The sequence below is a fragment of the Hoplias malabaricus genome, chromosome 1 (assembly GCF_029633855.1).
Source record: "Hoplias malabaricus isolate fHopMal1 chromosome 1, fHopMal1.hap1, whole genome shotgun sequence".
Classification (NCBI taxonomy): Eukaryota; Metazoa; Chordata; class Actinopteri; order Characiformes; family Erythrinidae; genus Hoplias; species Hoplias malabaricus.
In genome coordinates this window covers 61,720,094-61,742,258 of record NC_089800.1, presented here as the reverse complement: position 1 = coordinate 61,742,258, position 22,165 = coordinate 61,720,094, and the positions used below count along the sequence as shown (strand labels likewise).

At 38.8% G+C, this 22,165-nt stretch overlaps 1 protein-coding gene across 2 annotated transcripts in view; it reads right to left on the bottom strand.

Annotated features, from left to right (window-relative positions):
- Positions 1-21,479, bottom strand: part of col12a1a (collagen, type XII, alpha 1a) — a 64,095-nt gene extending 42,616 nt beyond the window's left edge. The window contains exons 1-15 of one of the 2 annotated variants that reach the window (XM_066669942.1): positions 21,431-21,479; positions 20,302-20,405; positions 16,502-16,618; positions 16,249-16,389; positions 15,897-15,950; positions 14,451-14,714; positions 13,943-14,107; positions 13,633-13,806; positions 13,146-13,436; positions 12,285-12,887; positions 10,856-11,134; positions 9,895-10,167; positions 9,083-9,352; positions 3,704-3,973; positions 300-566 (exon numbers count right to left, since the gene is read on the bottom strand). In XM_066669942.1, coding sequence (XP_066526039.1) covers positions 300-566; positions 3,704-3,973; positions 9,083-9,352; positions 9,895-10,167; positions 10,856-11,134; positions 12,285-12,887; positions 13,146-13,436; positions 13,633-13,806; positions 13,943-14,107; positions 14,451-14,714; positions 15,897-15,950; positions 16,249-16,389; positions 16,502-16,618; positions 20,302-20,371 — 3,238 coding nt within the window. In that variant the 5' untranslated portion in view covers positions 20,372-20,405; positions 21,431-21,479. The remainder of the gene's footprint in view (positions 1-299; positions 567-3,703; positions 3,974-9,082; positions 9,353-9,894; positions 10,168-10,855; positions 11,135-12,284; positions 12,888-13,145; positions 13,437-13,632; positions 13,807-13,942; positions 14,108-14,450; positions 14,715-15,896; positions 15,951-16,248; positions 16,390-16,501; positions 16,619-20,301; positions 20,406-21,430) is intronic. The other variant, XM_066669916.1, reaches the window with a different exon arrangement.
- Positions 21,480-22,165: the final 686 nt, after the last annotated feature.

Sequence of the window (22,165 nt, the reverse complement as noted above, 5' to 3'; positions counted from 1 at the left end):
ACAAAATAAATAAAGCCAAAATTGATATAAAAACTAAATAGAAACATGTCTAAAGGAGCCAAAAGATTTTAAATATTTAAGCAACAGAACAAACAGAAATAGACAACATAACACTGTTAAATTAAATTATTTACACCAATTAGTGCTGGTCAGTACTGAAAAACTCCTTATTTTCAAGATCTGAATAAGAGTGACCAAATCTCATACACCAATCATTAACAAATTAAAAACAAATTTTAATCTCTTTGAACATATGTTTCACATGCAACAAAATAAATTGTATGTGTGAACAAACATACATGTGGTTCCAACTCCTTGTCTTGCTTTTCCATCTCCATGTTTGTAGACAGGAATAACTACAATATCATAAGTGGTAATAGGCTGTAACTTTTGCAAGACAATGGTATTGGTGCTGGCCGGTCTTTTCATGACTATCTGTCGGGTGCCATCAAGAAGTTTGTATGTCACTCTGTAATTAGCGACGTTGCCGGGCGCTGGTTTCCATGTGGCCCGCATACTCCGCTCTGTCTCCTCAGTTACAGTGATGGCTCTGGCTGCAGCTGAGACTGTGGAGAGAAATGACCAAGAGAATGAATGAGCATTAAATGCTGTGGTGACCTTCATCAAATGAATTCCATGATTCCACAAATAGTCAGTGCAGTGCATAAAAGCCTACTATATATATATATATATAATATAGTAGGTGGGGCTGCGAGTATAACATTGGCAGTTTCAACAGTTTCTACAAAGCTAAATGAAAATAAAAATAAATAAATAAATAAAAACTATCAGCAGAACAGTTATGAAAAGGATCATAAACTGCATCTCTAATCTGCTCAGATATAAGGCACATAATATTATAGGAGTCATACATTAGAGACCAGGTCAGAAAGAAGTGTATATTAGCAGAAACACTTCATTGATTCATTATCTGTAACCGCTTATAGAGTTCAGGGTCGCAGTAGGTCCGGAGCCTATCCTGAATCACTTGGCGCAAGGCGGGATCACACACTGGAGGGGACGCTAATCCTTCACAGGGTGACATATTCACTTTCACACTCACACCTATGGACCCTTTTGAGTCGTCAGTCTACCTACCAACATTGGTGTTTTTGGACCGTGGGAGGAAACCAGAGCACCCGGAGCAGGACTTGAACCCACAATCTCCAGGTTCCTGGAGTTGTGTGACTGCGACACTACCTGCTGTGCCACCATGCAGACTTAGCAGAAATTCATTCATTCATTCATTATCTGTAACCGCTTATCCAATTCAGGGTCGCGGTGGGTCCAGAGCCTACCTGGAATCATTGGGCGCAAGGCGGGAATACACCCTGGAGGGGGCACCAGTCCTTCACAGGGCAACACACACACACCTACGGACACTTTTTGAGTCACCAATCCACCTACCAACGTGTGTTTTTGGACTGTGGGAGGAAACCGGAGGAACCCGGAGGAAACCCACGCAAACATGGGGAGAACACACCAACTCTTCACAGACAGTCACCCGGAGCAGGAATCGAACCCACAACCTCCAGGCCCCTGGAGCTGTGTGACTGCGACACTACCTGCTGCGCCACCGCGCCACATTTAGCAGAAACATTATTACAATTTTCCATGAACAAAGGAGACTCAGTGGGGTTTTTGTGTGTGTGTGTGTGTTTGTGAGTGTGTCTGGACAGAGCTTTTTGAGATCCTAATATAATTGGAGACTGCTTGAATGTTGTGCCCTGATAAATCACCAATAACCATCACGTCTTTACTCCACCACAAACTGACTCTGATTGGGGCAAGAGACAAAGTGCCCCAGAGGCATCGGTTTAGCGGATGCTGTTTGGCTAAATTGGCTGTGCTCATTTCATTCACCCGGGCCAGACAGGAGCCTGAAATTTCACACAGTGCCACAGAGCAGCCAACAGAATCATTGGCCAGTAGCAACATAAACAAAAGCTCCAATTTATTAATATATTTGATATATTACAAATTGTTTTACATATGGGAAATATTTGTCTCTCAAATAATTAGTTACTGTCTAATTAAATAAGGAATTATAAAAAGTTCTATCCACCAGGGAGTGTGGCCCTAGTGCCCTGTATTGACCAGCCACACCTGGCTAATGGAAATCACCCATTGGAACAGCTAACAATTTTGCTGGTGAAAACACATCTGCCAAAGCACTCTCCCTGCAGCTGAAAAGACCTTATCCAGGCCTAGTGAGAACAGCCTGCGCCTGAAGCCAAACACAGAGTCTGCCCACAATGTTCTCTTTCCATACCGTGACTCCAGGGTGTTTTTGATGCAGTCGAATGAATCGTCAGCACTTTAAATGATCCACGGAACACTTTCAGACGCAGAAGACATTTTCAAAGTGGGGGTTTTATGACTGGAAAAACACCCTGTCCAAGTTTCTGAAAATGTGGCCTGACCGAAATGGACAGAATATGTTACTGGGAAAGCACTGGTTTATGAAAGGTGGTGTTGGGAATGGAATGACCACAGACATAAAACACATAGACCCCCAGTGATGGCTTGTTATTGATTCCAATGGCACCTGGTGAAGTCACCAAAATCAACACAAATGAGAAAAGCAAGTTTTTCCTCTTAGACATTTGGTTGTTTTAACTACAAGTTAAAATCTCAAGAAATCATGGTAAATTTCCTTCCACGTGCTTTTTTCACATTGCACTGATCATTGAGGCAGGTCAGTGAGGCCATGTCCATCGCTGATGATTTTTTAAAGCTCTACATCATACTTTTAACACAGAGCCAGAGTTACATATCATATCAATGATTCATACTTTCATTTACCAACATGCAATCACAAATAATTCCCAGACGTTTCATGTTAGTGGCGTTTCAGTAGGAGCAAGCCTGCCAGCAACAATGACGCAGTTGTTGAACTTGTGAAGGAAGTTGTAAATACTTTTCTCAATTTTTCCAGGTCAGACAGGAGAAAAAGACAAACGATTCTATCTTAAGTTTCTTGTTTCCAGCATACCACTAAGCATTAGGTCATTAACAAAAATTTATATCTAAGATGGTAACCTTAGTAGCTTTTATTTAGAATAAGAAAAAAATATGATTTTGTTTGTTTGTTTGTTTTTTGTTGATTTTTTTTAACACTACACCCATTAGGAGCAGCAAACATTCACACACAAACACACACACAAACAATTAGAGAAGTGGACAGCCAGCCATACCACCCGGGGGAGCTGTTGGGATTTAGGATATGGATACATTTTTCCTGCCCATTCTGGGGATCAAACAGGCGACCATCTAGTCCCAAGCCCACCTCTCTAACATTAGGGCCACATTTACCCCAACAGGACCACAATTTGCAGTTATTTTTGGGTGATGAAACAATTCTCAGAGTGTCAGTGACTCTGATGTGGTGGTGGTGTGTTAGTGCATGTTGTGCTGGTATAAGTGAATTGGACACATCACAGCTGCTATGTACAAGTCAGTTATTTTTCTAATATACACCTAATGTGACACACTTACAGTAATCTTTTGGAAAATGAAATTTCCAATAAAAGATAATTGCATATTCTCTAGGGAGGTCATGGAATATTTTCAAAAGTATATATCATTGTCTTTTTTCCCTACTGAGGTAAGCCCAGGATATTGGGCACTCTCAGACGGGAGAGAAAGGTAAGGAGAGTCCACTGCTCTGGTGGATACATTACATGAGTGAAGATGGACTTACCATCTGTGGTCTCCTCTCCCTCCAGGGGCTCCCCTTCTCCTCGTCCGTAGGCTGCGTACACCGAGACCTTGTAGCGTGTCTCTGGGGTCAGTCCATCCAGCACAGTGGTGGTGACATCACCCGGGACTGTCTTCTCCCCAGCCTCTTCGGTGAATAGGGATTTCCAGGTGACCCGGTAACCACGCACATTGCCAGGCGCCTCAGTCCAGGAAGCAGAAAAGCTGGTTTCAGTGACATCGTCAGTGACCAAATCTTTAGGAGAGCCAAGTACTGAGGAGATGGAAATGTTAAAAAAAATATCAGAAGATCAGATTGTCATGGAACTGCATGAAACAAGGCTTTTCCTTCAAAGATCCTTATTATACAGTTTTCAATAACCATCAAATTTTAATTCATATTCCAATGATTGTGGGCTTTTCCAAATACGGGTGACTTTCCCAAGTATACTGATGGTCACCCAGTTAGATTTGTTTTTTAATTCAAATTTTACTTCACATTGCCGTAAGCAAACACAACACAGTGTCACTGACCTTCTTTTAATACATGACCATTTAAACAAAAATTTTTGTTTTTATATGTTCAAATGACTTCAGTGATAATGGTCTGACAAAATTAAAATACAAGCCTTGAACTTTTCAAATCAAGCAGAGTTTGATTAGACTGTCACCATCTGTGTGTAAGTCGGGGTAGTGTGGCAGAAATACAAGTTCACTATGAAACAATCTGTGTTGTTGTACAGACAAAATAAAAATCAGTTGTTCCACAAACAGATCACTAAATCTAAGCCATTTACTAAATCTAAACCAGTCTTTAGGCACTTTTAGCTTTATCCTTCAGGTGCTTTCGATCAAGTTATATGGTCATTTACTAACGCGTCACCCCAGAAAAAGTCTGTAAAACCATTCACTTGTTGCATGGATCTGAGCCTGTCACCACTTCTTATTTTCCATCGAACGTGAAACACAATCCATTAAATTCTGCTCACAAAAACTGCAGATGCTGCTTTTTTTTTTTTTCAACCTCACATCCTAACTCAACTCTCTCTCCCCACTCTTTCTCTTTTTTTTCTTGCTGGAGTGTACATTGAGGAGCCAGAACAGGAGGGGAAGAAAGGAAAGAGAAATGACGGGGGAGTGATTTGTGGCAGTGTTGACAAGTTGCCAGTGAATATTTGGCAGTGAGCAGCGCCCTCACTGTGAAGGCCTCTGGCTCTGCACCCTGTGTGTCTAACTGACCACATGGTGGCTACCTGAATCCCACAGCCCCTTGCAACTACCCACTGAACTCCACATTGTTCACACAGGGAGTTACACTCACAAGTTGAGTTTATAGACTCAGTATGTGTCTCTGTCTATATAGGTAGAAGGATAAATTAATAGTATGTATACAAAATAAATGCAATTGTTTAAAATTGTGAAGCTAGTTTGGTTACTGCTTTCATCAGTTTTTTGGTGAGCACTGGCAGTCTCTGAGTTTACTGTTTAGCTTGAGGTTATTGTGCTCACTGGGTGGTTCACATTACTATGAGAGATAATCCAGGCATGAGAAGTAATGAATTCTACAAGGAACTGATGGGGAATTTCAGGCTTTTCAAATTAATGTAGCATGGCAACTGCAGCTGCCAAGCTGCACTGATCCAAGGTAGGCCTCCACATCCTAACTCAGGACTCCCCACTAGACTTTAACAGAGCACTGCAGGGACCAGACCACATGCTAATGATTCCTGCAGAATATGCTCCTCTTTTCATCATTAATATCCAGAAAGAACTAAAGTACATGACTGCTCAAGTTACTCAAACAGGAATCACTCTGTTTTCTGAGTTCCTTTCAGCAGGTTATCTTCATTGTAGTGGAGCATTCAAAAAGGAGGCTTGAGACACAATGAAGGTCTTAATCCCAGCTCATGCAGCACACATTTATTCTGCAAAATCCAATCAATCAACTCTGCAGAGCAGACATTTTCAAGCTAACAAATGTTCTTTGCTTGCCAAACTCAAATGGGCGTCAGCTGAGTAAAGAAACAGGGTTGGCACTGATCAGGAATGAGGTGATTCCTTTTGGAAAACTTAAAATGACCAGTGGAAAGCAGCATGGAGCATTTGTTTCCTCATCTGGCTCAGTGCATCCTACCCCCACAACCCAGCAAATGTAACCCACCACAGGATCATTAAAAAAAAAACTCCTGTTCACCCTGATTTATGAGAACCAATAGCATATGTCATGGCATTCTGTGCCAGTAAGTCCCTCCTATTACACGGCATAATCCTCAAAGGTACGGAAGTGCATATGAGCCTGCTAATACTGCCAATAGTTCTGGATTTTATGGAAGTTTCTGCTGTTCCAATCCATAAACTTCCATTCAATCTGAGCATGGAGGACGCCCAGACTTTCACAAAAGTATCACAGGATATCAAGAAGTTGGGTAAAAAAAAAAAAATCATTCAGTAGTTAACCAAAGACAGAAATCCAAAATTCAATGTCATATATGCCAAATTCTAAATATATTTGTCAAGTTCTGTTTCAGTTACTGAGGAGGTTGGAACTTTAATTTGTAGTGCAGGCAGAAGTGTCTGAAGAAGAACTCCTGTGTTTGTGAGGTGAGTGAGAGGTAAAACCTTTTCCTGGCTCACATTCTCTGTCTATAGAAGAAATTCAGACAGACCGCTCTGACTTGCAGGTACACACCCTGGCCAAGGGACAGTCCACACAACCCTAGCCCAGTTTCCACACAACAGGAACGTTAGGAGACAAAACAGAGTCCAGCCTCAACCAAATGTTCCTGGTGTTCAGCCACAAACACATGCCTTGATTTCAACTCATTTCTGTCCAGTTGGGAATGGTACATGCTGGAAACAGGCTATACTGTAGAATACATCCTGCTAACAAATCTTATGGTGGTACATTAAAAAATTGAATTTACAGCTTTATCCTACTCCAGATCAAAATTTTACCATTGTTAAAAAGCCAAGACATATTGCAGTGGAAGCTGTGAAGCTACTATAGTAATGGAAGTCTACACACTATCTATTACCATGAGGTAAAGCAGGCAGCATTCATCTTTGTTCTATTGAATAACTACTTCCAAATGCCTTGGCTTTCCTTCACATTTTAATACATCAACCATCTGAATATGCCCAGAGGCGTTTAGGTTTGGCTTTTCCATTCCTTCTTTGTTTTTTAGCTGCTGCCAGCTTGTAACAGTGTTCATTTTGAAAAGCCGTCGTAAGTACTTGGTAATAAAATGGGCTAATTATGAGTGTTCCCACAGGGGGTTTGAGATGAGGGAGATTCTCCACACCCACCTTTGACCTGTTAAGATCAGCCCCCCTCTCCTGCCTCTTCTGAACTGTGCTGACTGAGCCTTGTCTCCCAACAAAGATTCAAGGCAAATGACGCTGTCTAACAAAGAGAGCTGTGTTTGTCACTATGACGTGGAGCTAAATGGGCCTTGGATTTAAACCAGCATGTCATCTGAGAGAAATGAGGCTTTTGACCCTGTCTGCGTGGGAGGCATCCGAGTCTTAGTCAGCATAAACAGTGGCTCTGGCATCAGACTACCTACAGCTGAAATAAGCCTCGTCCTAACCAAAGCAAAGGAAAGAAGAAGTGTCCCAACAAAATTCCATGATCTATACCAAGACTGAAGAGGCTCCTTTGAGGTTGAAAAAGTGCACAACTCATAGTGTCCCCCTTTACCAGAACATTCTCATTTTCCACAATGTGGGAGAAAACGGCTGATGTTCGAGTTCTTGGACATACTTCTGGGGCTTGCGTCACATAAACCCACTGGTTAAGGTCAGTTGTAACCACTGGTCTTTCATCCAAAACACAGGCACCAAAACAAACACTCCAGACCTTCTACAGCAGCATAAAGGCATTACTTTATATGATCCTGAGTACATTTAGCTTTGAATAGAAAAGGGGATGTTTTTGGCAAAAGAGATCTGCATTCGAGCCCGTCTCTTTAAATTGAACTAGGCAGTGCACATTGTGAAGCAACAGTTCTGAGGGCTGTGGAAAACACCACATGTACAATAAAGGGGATTATCTTCACACATTTTTATGATTTTCAAAGGGTGATCATGATAAAAGTTGGGCTTTTATGAACAACAATACAATAAATAGCGTGTATGTAATTTTCACTTTCAATCCTGGATCTAAAACCATAGTCCTGACACATATGAGTATCACATATGAGTCTTGATCTGTTGTTTTTTTTATAACTACTTGTCACTGAAGGCATAAATATATGACTTAAGAAACAATAAAACGAGCACAGGGTACAGCATATAATACCATAGTACCAGAGTCTACACAGTCTCCAAGTCCTATCTCTTCAAGCTGTCACCAAGGTATTAAGCATACTTGAACAGATGTCAGCGTAACAGCACAATACTTCCTGTCATTAATCATTTTCCCAGTTATCGGTAGGCAAACTACCTCAGACTGTGCAGGTTCATATCAGTATGTAACGTAATGCCAGCTCTGTCACGAGAGAGCTATATGTCTGTGTAGTCAACTCCCCTAACACTCTCTTATTACCTTTTGGCCATCTACTTTCCAGCTACCAGCAGGCCAACTAATGGCATGTGTGAACATGAGTGTGTAACTCAACACCAGCAGAGCCCACTCTTTTCCTGCCCTTACACTGCATTGATGGTGTGCTGTAAAACAATCAAAGTCCCAGTAGGGGGAATCCCACAAGGCACCCCGGGGAAGTCCTTGGTCAGCCAGAATGATTAAGCCCTCATCAGCTAGGGCTGACTGTAGCATGACAAATCAAGGGAACTGACACTCCACCATGGGCTAAGACAGAGGAGCTGTTGTTACATGTTGACCAGGAACAGACCTCGTTTAACCCTGTCCATAACCTTATGCCACCAAAGGCTTGCCTTACGGCAGAAACAGATGTCCGCAGCGTGCACTGTTTATTATTCCAGTCTAGAGACTTCCCATTTGTGATTCTCAAACACAAATAAGCTGGAAGTATTTTAAAGCAACATAGACAATAACTAATCGGCTCAGCACTTGTATAGGCTAGAGTGCAATACATATGTGAGGGAACAAAAGCAAGAGAAGGATAAAAGCATGTTTGTTCTTCCTGGATTTTATGAGGCTTCTGTTGCCTCCACTACTGTTTGCTTTAACAGTTTGTGTTCAAGACGGAGCACTTGTTATATATGGATGGCACAAAATGTGTTACATTTTTAATGTTTATAGGGCTTTTGCACACAACAGCTAAAAGTAAACTCATGTAAGAAAGGGATAGTACCTTCATCCAGTACTTGATTAGATGCAAATATCCAGACAGACAATGACCAGTGTAAACCACAAACATTGCTCATGGTCTCCCAAAACAGACAGCAAGTCATTTCTTACCTTCTAATGTAGTGCCTTTTCCCAGGAGTGGATCTCCAAGACCAGAAGCGTAGCGGGCACTAACGAACAGCTCATATTCCGTGTCTGGCAACAGGTTTTTGAGCATTACATCAGTGGTATCTCCTTTAGTGACAACCTCTCTCCTCTCTCCATCCTCAGGTTTGTAGGATATGCGATACTGAAGCACATTCCCAGGAGCAGCTTGCCATGTAAGCTTCATGGTGTACTCAGTCTCATCATGCACTCTCAGGTTGCGTGGTGAGCCCTTAGCTAAAAGAAGATTGTTAATGTGAGCTGATATCCGGGTAGCTAAAATATTTACATTTATGGAATTTGGCACATTATCTTTTGCAAACAGACCTACAATGTGATCATGCTTGTGGTAGATAAACAAATCAGACCCTTGCCCCAAGTGCTTTAGTACAGTCAAATATTACTAGAGCTTTCCATTCACATCAACCTAGCCAACTCACTAAGTATTATTATTATTCAGCTATTACTCCTAAAACTTCAGTAACTGTGTTTAATAACTCAGTAGCTATTATGGGCCAACAATCACTTAGAAGACGAAATAACAGGATATGTTATATTACTTGGATATTATTTTTTGTCTTATAATATTTTACCTCCTGATACATTAATGAAACCCTTAAACCCAGAGTTTTTTTCCGTCATTACAGTTTAAGGGGTTAATTAGGCTTTAATATAAAATTTTCAGTATACTGTCAAACACTGAATGGGAAACACAGCTGGGAATTTAGAGGAACTCAGAAATCTGCATCACTGTAAACATAAACATTGTATGTGCTGACCTTCTTTGGTGGTGCCAAGTGTTTCCATTTGGGGCCCCAAGCCAGAAGCATACTCAGGATAAACAGTCACACGGTAGGTGGTGATGGGAAACAGCTCGTGCAAAACAGTGGTTGTCTGGCTGCCCTCAGTCTCTGCCTCCAGTTTGTCTCCACCACTCTCAGGCTCGTAAAACAACCTATAGCGCAGAACAGACCCTGGAGCCGGCTGCCATGTAACTCTGAAACTGTCTGTTGTCTCCTCCGTCACCCTGAGATTTCGGACACTTCCTGTTTCTAATTTGGAAAAAAGTAGAAAAAAGACTAGGTCAGAATCATACATGCAATGCAAAATCTTTCATTTAAACCATTCACTTCCTTTCAGTTATGCCCTATTGCATTTATAATAAAATCACACTTTATATGGACTAGATAGGAATCCCTGATAATGCTTTAAACAGCTGTATTGCTCTTAATTTTTCCAATTCAGAGACATCTAGAGCTAACATGAAAGGAACAGAAATATGCATTGATGCATTATATCACCATATCACTGTCAACAAAATTAGTGAAAGTAATGCAGTCTGAAAAGTGGTTTGAGCTCTTTAAAAATGAATTTTAAGCATTTGATGATTATGAAGTGCCATAATTTAATCAGTTTTGTCCATAACAATCCACTCTGACAAGATAAATTGATTGAAAGGCTGAAAACCAATGTGTAACTATAACCACTGTGAAACTTTAATGTGTTTTATAAAAATTTACTCTAAAAAATATTTGTAAATCTCTATTATTTTTTTTGCAGTGTTGGCACATCAACAACCCAAATATGCTGTCAACAACCTTCCAAAACTCCAGGCTTGATCATAAAACACTTTGACAAATTATACAATATACTGTCAGTACAACAAATCCTCAGGTTTAATTCTGAAGGCAAACTTGGCAAGTCTGACAGACAGGAGTGAAAAAACTTAAGAATCAATACCTTCCAAAGTAGTCTCTTCTCCTGTTAAGGGAAAGCTATCTCCTTTCTCATACTGCGCAAAGACGTTAACCTCGTAGGTGGTAAGTGGGGTTAGATGAGGCAAGACTGCAGAGGTGGTATCAGCAGGTACAGCCATAGAGATGTAGTCTCCATTAACATCAGCAGCTTGACGGAAACGGACCAGGAAAGACAGGACATCTGTTGCATCAGAGATCCATGTAGCCCGGAAGCTCCTGGATGTCACCTCAGAGAATGATAAGGACTTTGGTGGAAGCAAACCTGTTAGGAAAGTTATACCATAATCAGTCATATGTATCTGCAGGATGTTAAAAAAAAAATACTTATGTATGTCACTCAAAGCAAATTTTAATATCACACTGGTCTTTTCTCAAAGTTAGAAACTAGCGGGTATATAAAGAATGACAGTAGCAAAAAAAACCCCACAAAGCTACTGGGGTGCAAATTGGTGACAAGCTAGAAACTAAGTGGTCGTACAATTTAAAAAAAAAAAAAAAACGGCAATAAAAACAGAGTTCCTGCTGTTGCCATAGTGTTGAAATACTGTGAGTGATAACATATGCTGAAACAGGCTCCTTGAAGTCCAGACACATGTCTTTCTGGTTTTCAGAGGCATGCTCTGGTAGGAGACTTAAAACAATCAAAGCCCCACTAGTGTAGGCTGGACAAATGACCAGCTGGACAAAATGAAAAATTTCCAAACCTTGAAACGGTCTACAATGAAACTCCCATCATAAATTCCACATATTTCAAAAAGAGCACCATCAACACAGTGAACTGCTAATCTTGATTTTCATATGTGAACATCATGAAATCTCTAGATTTCACAATACTAGGCCTGTCAAAATCATAATTTTTTAGTCTGTGATTAATAGTTATACAAACAATTGTGAATAAAAACCTAATTGCTTTCTTCTGTTTTCATTGCATGCAGCTATAAATATACAAACTTAAAGTGGCAACACTAGCTGACTACCAATTGATTTCATAGATGTTGATACATTTTTTTTACTCCAGAAATGCTGGAAACACAGCATGAGCTTAAATAAACAGACATTGTTCACTACTTCCCTCTAAAGGTGTCATAGCACCAATTTGGAACTGTTGGGTTGTTGGAACTGTTTTTTTTTCTTTCGTAATGCCTCATAATGTATCACAATGAACACACTTTATTTACAGATTAAACCTTGTCATAAATATTCCATTGTGAATGCTATGCAAGTAATTGGGATTAAAATATTTTGTAATAACTGACAGAATACCCCAAGTTTAATTATTATTAAAGTTTAATTTTTCTCCTAAAAAGCTAATGTTTTGAAAGTTTTATGATGACAATAATATGCTGAATATTCCCACTTAAGCACTCAGATTCAAAAACAATATTGTATTGTACAATTGAGAGGTATCATACTTCTCTTCTTGATGTTGAGGAGCTCCTGCTCGATCCTCAGACAGATGGACTGGGTTAGCTCCTTTGAGATCCTTTCGAAAGCATCAAAGTCTTCCACCTCAAACACATGATTCTCAGCTGGGGGGTTGGCAATAGCCTCCAGCTCAGATCGCACAGCATCTTTAACCCCCACAGCAAAGATCTCCACATCTGCATTCCTCAGTTTGGTCGCAGGGTCTTTGAAAGAGTCAGAGGACTTTCCATCCGTAATGAGTACCATGACTCGAGGCACATTTTCACGGGCACCACCTCTGGCCACAAAGATCTTCTCCCTCACATAGGTCATGGCCTTGCCAGTGTTGGTGGAGCCTCCTCGATAAGGGAATGTGCGAACGGCCTTCACCACTGCAGCACTGTCATGGTGCTTGCTGAGGGAAAACTCAGTGTGTGGGTCCCTGCTGTACTGCACCAAGCTGATCTGAATCTTGTTTGGTGCAATGTCAAAGGAATTAACCAGTACTTCTAGGAAAGACCTCACTTTGGCAAAATTGGCCAGCCCTATGCTGTATGAACCATCAACCAGTAGCACAACATCAGCTTGAACATCCACTCCCAAAGAACACTCTGTGGTAGGAGAATACATTTTAGAATATAATCATTATTTTCTTGTAGATAAAATATTATTACAGCAGTAATAATTGTGTGGGAAGTGTGGGCTGCTTTAGATTTAATTCCTCATCCTTATGACTTATGAGTTTTTTTTATTACAGTTGTACGTAGTAATTAATGTAGCAATTATAATGTAAAAAAACAAATATTAAAAAAGCATTTTTAACATTTTTTAATTATTTTAAAGGGTTAGTATTTGTCTTATATCTTTACCTGTTGACACTTTAATAGGCTGGGTCTTCTCCATGGCCATGACTGGCTCACTCGGGATAAGCCCTTTAAGGGCAAACAAACTGATCTCGTATTCTGTCTCAGGGGACAAGTCTCTGACATTTACAGATGTGTGAGTGGGCCCTGTGTACAGTTCCTGTCTTTTGCTGCCAGCAAGCATGGGCATAAGCTGCAGCTTGTACCCCGTGATATCACCTGGAGATGCATCCCAGGTCACTCTCATGGATTTGGAGGAGATCTCAGTCACTTGGAGGTTTGAGGCAGGCTCAACAACTACAAAATTATATGACAGTAAGAAAGAATCCTGAGTAAATTACCATAATTCTTTTGCCATATTTGCACAGCATTTTGTTAAATTGAATATCATTAACATCTTTAAGATCTTATCACTACCTGACTGGTGATTAATAAAAGAGTGTCAAGAAAAGAATAAACATTGAGATGTTTTGTTATATGTCTTAGATCATACCTTCTTCTCCACTCGTGAGGGAGCTGAGCTGCTCCTCAACACCAGAGCACACCTCAGTAATGAGCTTCTTCTGCACCTCCTGAATTAAATCAAAATCCATCACAGTGTATACATGCTTGCTGTGAGGAGTTGAGGCTATTTCCCTTAGCTCATCCTCATCAGCACCTTTGATACCTGAGAAGTGAGAAAAGAGCTGCATTAAGTATAATGCAATTAACAGTGTCCTAGCAGTGGTTTGTATTGAGGTCTTTCATTAATAAATAAAGAAATAAAGCAATAGATAAATAAAATAAAACAGACTGAGACATACCCAGGACAAAAATTTCAGCTCCTATGTTCCTCAGTCTTCTGGCATATTCAGCCACAGGATCCTGAGATTTTCCATCTGTGATGATCATGGCCACTTTGGGGAAACTTTTCCTGGCTCCTGCTTCTTCTGTGAAAGTGTTTTTCACTAGATAGTCTATGGCTTCACCTGGTATGAAAATTAAAGTGAAAATAAATGGTGAGGGATTTAAGCTATTTTTCCTTGGATCTAAGTATAAGGAAGGTATCAGTAGAACAAAAGACAGTGTCATAAATCAAAATATTTATATTTATATCATCACCTATTGTGAAATGTTCACAGAATGTGAAAAGCATCTAATGCGTACAAACTATGCAGAAAATTTTAAACCTAAAGAAATAGACACAGCTCTACATCATATATTTGGACAGTGACAATATATTACATTTCATGCTGGATCCTGATGGGGTCAGTAATCTGAACTACTTCACATTCTAAAATGTGAGTCATAAAGATGTACACAGCCCCACACCTGTCATGGTGTTGCCCCCTTTATAGGGTAGGTTTTTGATGGCCCGTAGGAGATTTGCTCGTCTGAAATGCTGGTTGAGGTCAAACTCTGTCCTTGTATCTGTGCTGTACTGCACAACAGCCACCCTCGTCTTGTCCTCTCCAATGTCAAATGCTCCTGCCATGGCCCCAATGAAACTCCGGATGAATTTGAAATTTTCCCTTCCCACACTCCAGGAGCCATCCACCAAGAAAACCAGATCTGCAACAGTACTCACTGAGCACTCTGCACACAGGAGGGGGCAGCAAGAAGAGAAAAGCAGAGAGTGATTGTACACCACTTAATAATAATAAAAAACATCTCAGGCTAGCTTCATCCAAAACCCTAGTCAACAAGAGAATCAACCTGACAAAACTGTGAATAAGAGGTTTCTGGTGGAGTTAGGTTTCAGTTAGACAAACAAATATGTGTACATTGCAGTCTTCCTAAAAAGGCAACAAAAGCTGGAAATCCCTGTTTCTCATAATGAACCTGTTGCTTTGGCAACAATTCATCCCCCCAGGGACAAAAACGTTGCACGTTCAAAAAAGAATGGATATGTATCTAAGCATCCTTTGCTCTTTATGAATGGCTCTATTGAGGTAAATGGCATGAGTCATTATTAAATATACTGAGGTCAGTCCTTTGGGATTTCTTCAACCCACAATCCACAGCTGTCCATGGCAATGAGAAATGTCACTGAAGATATTTCAATTTTGAAGACAAGAATTCACATGTCCCAATTTCTAGTTGGAAAGCCTAAAAGTAGATTTGTGAAAAGCTTAAATACTTAAACACAGTCTAATGGGTGGCAACAGTTTAAGTAGAACAAGGCGTTGTGGAAGAGTCCTAAAGCTAGTAGAAATCTCCTGGCTACATCCAAACTAGCAGTTGGAAACTATACTTCTATGCTCCTTCTTCCAAAAATCTAACATGATATTGCTAATCAAAACAGTATTGTTGTTTTGAATTAACAAAGATTACACAAAGTTGTGAGATAAAATTGTGAGTTCCCTGTTTACAAAATGGAGGCATATCAGAGTTTTTCAAGTCTTAAACAGTAGCCCCAATGGAGTCTAGAGGGAGCTGCAAAGGAGGTGGAAATTTCTCAATACTACAGCTGTGCTAAGTTACGCTTGAGTATAAAGAATGAAAAACAACAAGGCCTTTGTTGGAAACAGCAAGCTGTGGTTGTATTCTGATTCTAAAAATTCAATATGTACATTTCCAACCACACGAGACTAAATTCCTTGTCAGACAATAACAACTATATGCAACTAATGACAACTGAGGCAGAAGTTCCAAAGGAAATATGTGATACAGAAAATTATACTTTTTCCAGTAGGGAAAAACTCCACAAGAACCCTTTCAGTGGGATAGGAAAATGTTTGAGGAGTTGTTTATGATTAAGGGTCTGAGCATACTTACTGACAGCATCTGTAACCTGTGGTGGCCTTACTCCACTTGTATTACTGGACTGAACTGAAATGTAAAAAAAATAATAATAATAAAAACATTTGAGGACAGAAACCACAGTGACGTGTTACTTTACACTAAACTCTCAGTCAAAGTCTCCTAGCAGTACACAGTGCCATTTTAAAAGCAAGTAAATACATAGTATGGGGAAAGGGTATTTACAAGTATTTAAAAACATGGAATCATATTTCCAATAAATAATAGCTGTTAATTTCACAGTGTATACGATGTTTGTTGCAACTGTTTGTCTTCAATACTTCAAGCAACATCATGATGTCAGAAAATTTCAGGGTCTTATACTTACTTGTAATTTGACCAAATATGGGAATGCTTTCATCTGCATCATAAAAGGAGCTTATAGACACACTGTAATCTATGTCTGGAGTGAGGTTTGTAATGTCTGTGCTTGTGGCCGAGGCAGGAAGAGTAATATCTTTTGAATCATCTGGAAGAGAAATCCAATACAAGACTGTGTCATTTGATAAGTCATTTGCAAATGACATCTCAGTGTCTCATAAGCCACAGTCTCCTACTGGAAGAAGAAGTTATGTATTTACCTGTATCCGATACTACTTGTATTCTGTATCCTTGTATCACAGATAGTGGCCTCTTCCATGACATTTGCACTGTGTGTTCATTTAGGATGTTAAATTTCAAATCTGAAGGAGGTTCCACTGCAAACAGAACAGCCATATGTTAGTATTGAAGACAACCAACACTGTAAGAAATTAAATATATGTATATTTTGAGTAAAAAAAAAACAAGTAGAACAATCCCAACAGCAAACACTTCAAGGCTGAAGCTGTATCGTTCATTGTTGGGCAGGACGAGTAAACTGAGACAGCAGTGTGTATAACAACAACATGACAACAGAAGAAAAGGTGCGGGAAGCCATTTTTGGGCAAAATGGCCTTTGCTTGAGTTGCCCAACCCAGAGATCCTCGGCCAGCAGCTCAAGCATAAGACTGAAAATACTTCATTCAGAACCACTGTGAAGTGTCATCCACAAAACCCAAGTGCAGACATTGAGTGGACCATCCAATACATGCTCTATGCAATCAGTCCAAGGCATGCCCATTCATCCACCGATAAATTCCAATCAAATTACTTAATTAATCATAAATTCAAGACAATTTTCATTCACAAGGTACTGATTATACAATGGAATACAAATTATCATGCCTAATCACATCAAGGTGGCCCTATCAGGAATCAAAATCATATGTCATATATACAGTATTTGTATATATTGACATATCTCAAAATAATTTTTTCATACAGTTTAACAATCCATCCATTGCAAACCTCATAAAAAGAATACACAATTTGTCATGGGAGACATATGTGTACATTCTTTTCAGTTACACAGAACATAGTGCGAAGTGACAAGACAACATGTGAGTGCACACATGAATATAAAGAAGAGTGCACAACATAACAGAAAATAAATAAATTAAAATATGAGCAACAACTGACCAACCACAGTAAGTGAATTGAAAAATATTGTTTCCACGACTGGATCCCACAGCATCATGCATATGTACATGAAAAAAAGTTGCTGAGGAACAACTTCATAAATTGGACAAACGTTTCCATGTACATGAGGGACCAACACATACAGAGACCATTATGTATTTCACAATGATATTCTTCCACAGAGTAGCAGTGCATGCAGTCCAGACTAGCACTTTCAAATGGAAAGTGTTCTACCAGATGTATAATTGAGGTCTAACATTCATGGTGACATCTGAATGGAAGATGGACATGCAAATACAAATATATGTTTTAACAGAATCGCATCCGAGGTCAGTGAAGGCAAGATGGAGAAAAAAGGTATGATATAATGCTAAAGGTGAAGTTGCAAGGGTTAATATTTGATAGAATTTGTAATATTATTTTTAAACATACACACACACACACACTTGTGTGTATATATATATATATATAATTATACAACAGTTATTAATTATTTCTGAAAACCAGCTGATTATATAGAAAAAGAAATTAGTATTAATATGTTGTTGTTTTTATGTGAGAATAGCACATTATGTTAAATGAAGTAATAAATAAATAAATAAGATAAAGTTTAAATATAGCAGTAACTATGTAGTGGTAACTTTACTATACTTTAAACTGCCAAAATGTGTTACTTATTTCTTTCCAAATCTCTTGTGTAAAACTGTTGTATAATAGCAATAGACCATATCAGGTTGCGTGCTATCACCAGCAGCATAATTACTCACCTGCAGTTGGTACCTGCACCCAAAACACACCTATGCTTTTATTTAAAATAACACACTCACTGTCTGGTTCTATTGCATGTAAGTATGTATCAACAATCCCACGCATCACATTACGTAACAGGTATACAGTACTTGACCATATAGGTGATACTCTAGGCTCCATGCAAAAGGATGTAGAGGGATGGGGTAGGGTAACAGGACAGGAGCATGCAGGTCACTGAAAGTTGTGCAGTTGGTAAAATCTCAGAATATCATTTTAAAATACATGGTGTGGAAAGCCACAATTCACAGAACATCAAGTGCACAGGAAGGTGACGAAAAAAACACGACCTTAAAAACAAGCTTGGGATCATGGAGGCTTGAAAAGTGGCTCACCAACCTGGTGCATCAACCTCAAGAGGCCTGAGCAGATTCCCTTCGTGTCCAAACAGGCCCCATCTCCAAAACATGAGTCTTCACTCACTCAGAAATCAAGCTCAGTATTCTTGATTGAGGGGGTCATGGCACAGAAACGCCGTCTTTCAAAAAGTTTAAGGGCTACTTAACTAATATGGCTATTGAAGAAACAAATGATTTTGGGATAAAGGGACTTGTTAGCCCAATTTTAACTGATGACAGTACAGTGGTGAATCCAGATGAGGGATCTACGAGGTGAGTAGTTAGGACAAGGCACATCCCATGAGGAGCACACCTCTTCCATTCTTCTGGGAGAGTCTGGCCAGTGTCAATAACTTGTCTCCACCCTGCCAGGCATTCTTTCTGGCTTGCATCGTTGCCAGGCGGCTCCTAAAAGAGGCTAAAGGCTCCCGGAGCAGCCAAGCAGATGCCAAAGTAACTCCATGACATGTGCTGACATTAAACATTACCGCACATTAACTTTCCAAAAGGCCTGCAACTCAGCATATTTGAAAATGGCTGCAATGAAACCTAAAAGGCTCTTTGTCTTGGTGCTGTCTGAAGACTAATTTAGTCCTCTCCCATTACATCTTTCCATTCTGTTTGCAAAGATACATGGGAGAAGACATTGGATACCCACCAAAAAAAAAAAAAAAAAAAAAAAAAAGGTTTCCATCCAGACGTTTGATATGAATCAAACTCCATTTTACATTTTTTTCCATCATATAATTTTCTACTCAAACAGTTGTCATTACTCTTAAATGCTGCTATGTGGTAACCTAAATTGCCCATTCATCTTTAGATAAAACATCTCACTGTCATATGGTGGAGGAGAGTCATTTGTTTTTTTACTAGAACAGTTGTTGCTAAAAGTGAATGTATATTCACATGGAAGTATTAGTTTAGATTTGTCAAGGAGAATGTTATGAAATATCTGTTCTTCATTTTTTAACAGTGCCCCAATACTAACCAAACAAACAAACTAAAAACAAACAAATATTAATTAAACATGAAACTAACTCTAACAAAAATGGCAATCAGATTTACATGAGACTTTATTCTTAAAATAAAATAATTACACTTATATGGTAAGCCTAAGTAGTAGGTTACACAAAAAAAGGGATTTATGTTGAGCATTAGTTTTCAACCTTACCAGTCTTTAGTGAAAGGTCCTTTTGGGCAGCCAGTGGCAGCCAGCCCAGATTGTTCCACTAACTCATTAAACAAGAACTGACTTGTAAGAGGAGACAATTACCAGTAAAACAAAATTGCCTCAATGCTGAAGCATTTTTATTTGAAATCACTGGTGACCTGCTCTAAAAAAAATTAAATAAATTCCATTATCCAGTCTTGAAAATCTTATTTTATTCATCTAATTTATGCCATTGCTCATTTACAAACAAATTCTTTATCACTTTTTTTCTTCTTTTTAAATTTCAACAGTATGGAACAAATACAAAAATAGGGAGGAATAAAAAAAGGAAAGCTTTACACAGCTGGTTACATAACTGTGCCCCCACATGTCTTTGGGGTTTATAAAGATCTGAGTTTAATGAAAGTTAAACTACTACACTTGAAATCAAGTCATTTTTTCTTTTAGAGAAAAAACAAATGAGAATAAAACAACATTTTCTTCAAAGGCAATTAAAAGGCAGAGCGAGAAAGAAAGACAAGAATAACGTACAGATAAAGTGAGAGAGATGCTGTGGTGGTCATACCTTGAGCCTTTACTGTGTTCAGTAAAAGGGTGAGGACGGCCATACCGGCCACTAATAGCCTCATCTTCATTTTCACACCCAAAGTCAGCAGCACATGAATTAATCTACAAAAGAAGCACCCTTATTAAACTCAGAAATGTGATAAAATATATTAGGACAGCTCTTAAGGAGGCTCATATTATACCCACAAATCTGATAACAAAATTATAATCTGTGAGAATTTGTGTACAAGCAAAGATATATGAAGGGCATTGTCATTGTCTTCCATGTAGAATACACCACACTATACCAGTTAGGGTCCTTTGGTAAGAGCATGATTTTAAAGACTAAATAATAAAATACTATATTACTTTGAGGTTTAAAGATCTGGGTAGATGAAAATGTGTGATTTAAAAATAAATAAATAAATATATAGTGTCAGCACTGCAGTGCCTAATTCATGAAATCATGGTTTTTAATCTTTGTTTGCAAATGTTAAAACAAATAAATAAAAAAAAATAGTGTTGGTATGAAATTGAGGTATATTTGATATTTTTTACAGCTTTTTTTTCTTAAAGGCTACACAATCTAGATCCTGGGAAATAAGAATGTTACAAACATACTTCAATAAATGAAGCCTTATTAACCCTTATGACTTTTATGAATGAAACAGCTTTACTAACTCACAGCCTTCTCTTGTATAAAGGTACTAGAGTGCCTCCTAGTGGGGCAGTAGGAATTAACAGAACATTCAACCATTTAAAATATGTTCAGAACACAATTCCTAAATTTCAGGAGCAAGGAATTTTATTAATAAATAAATCCCTTATACACAACGATACATCATTTTACCTGACATTATGATTGGTAATAACATAAGGAATCTTCGAGCTGTATTTAAATTCATCTTCAGATACATACATTAAAGTTTACACTTGAATTCCCCCCTTAAAATAAAAAAATAAACCCAAACTGAACCGAATTGCAGACAAGTCGGCATATTTGTACCATTTATTTTAAACGATCAAAATTTTGTTATAAACATAAATATTTTTATGTTTATTTATTCTTGAGGAATGCCTTTCAAAAATATTTAACAGTGAGATCCAAAAACAAAACGTAAACCAAAAGGAAGAGAGCTGGTCCTAACCTGTAGGTGAGCGGTGGAGAGAAGTGAACATGAGGAGCTCCTCTCAGAGCAGGCGGAGATTCGGAGTGAAAGCGCCTCCGCTGCCCATGACTTTAAGGGAAAATCTCTTAGGAAAGGGGGAGGTATCTGAGCATAACTTACCACTTAATAGGGGGCTGTTCCCCACATACTTTTTTACCGGAGACCCATAGAAAATCCTCAAGGTTTTATGTGCCTACATGGAAGCGGGTTTAGTCTAAATTAAGTGTCAAATACGGTGCCGATACGGCAACTTTGCAAATTATTAATTACATTCGCAGTCAACTGAGGCCCCCTAACGGTCATATTGTATACGTGCACAAACCTTCTTTCAAATAAAATGGCCGTTAGAGGTGATTTAATATACAGGTGCTGGTCATAAAATTAAAATATCATGAAAAAGTTGATTTATTTCAGTAATTTCATTCAAAAAGTGAAAAATTAATATTATACTCATTAATTACACAGAGACTGATATATCTCAAGTGTTTATTTCTTTTAATTTGATGATTATAACTGACAACTAATGAAAAGCCCAAATTCAGTATTTGAATATTACTTAAGACCAAAATAATATTTTTTTTTAGAATATTAAGATCAAAAAAAGGATTTTTAGAAACGCTGGCCAACTGAAAAGTATGAACATGTACAGCACTCAATACTTAGTTGGGGCTCCTTTTGCCTGAATTACTGCAGCAATGCGGTGTGGAGTCGATC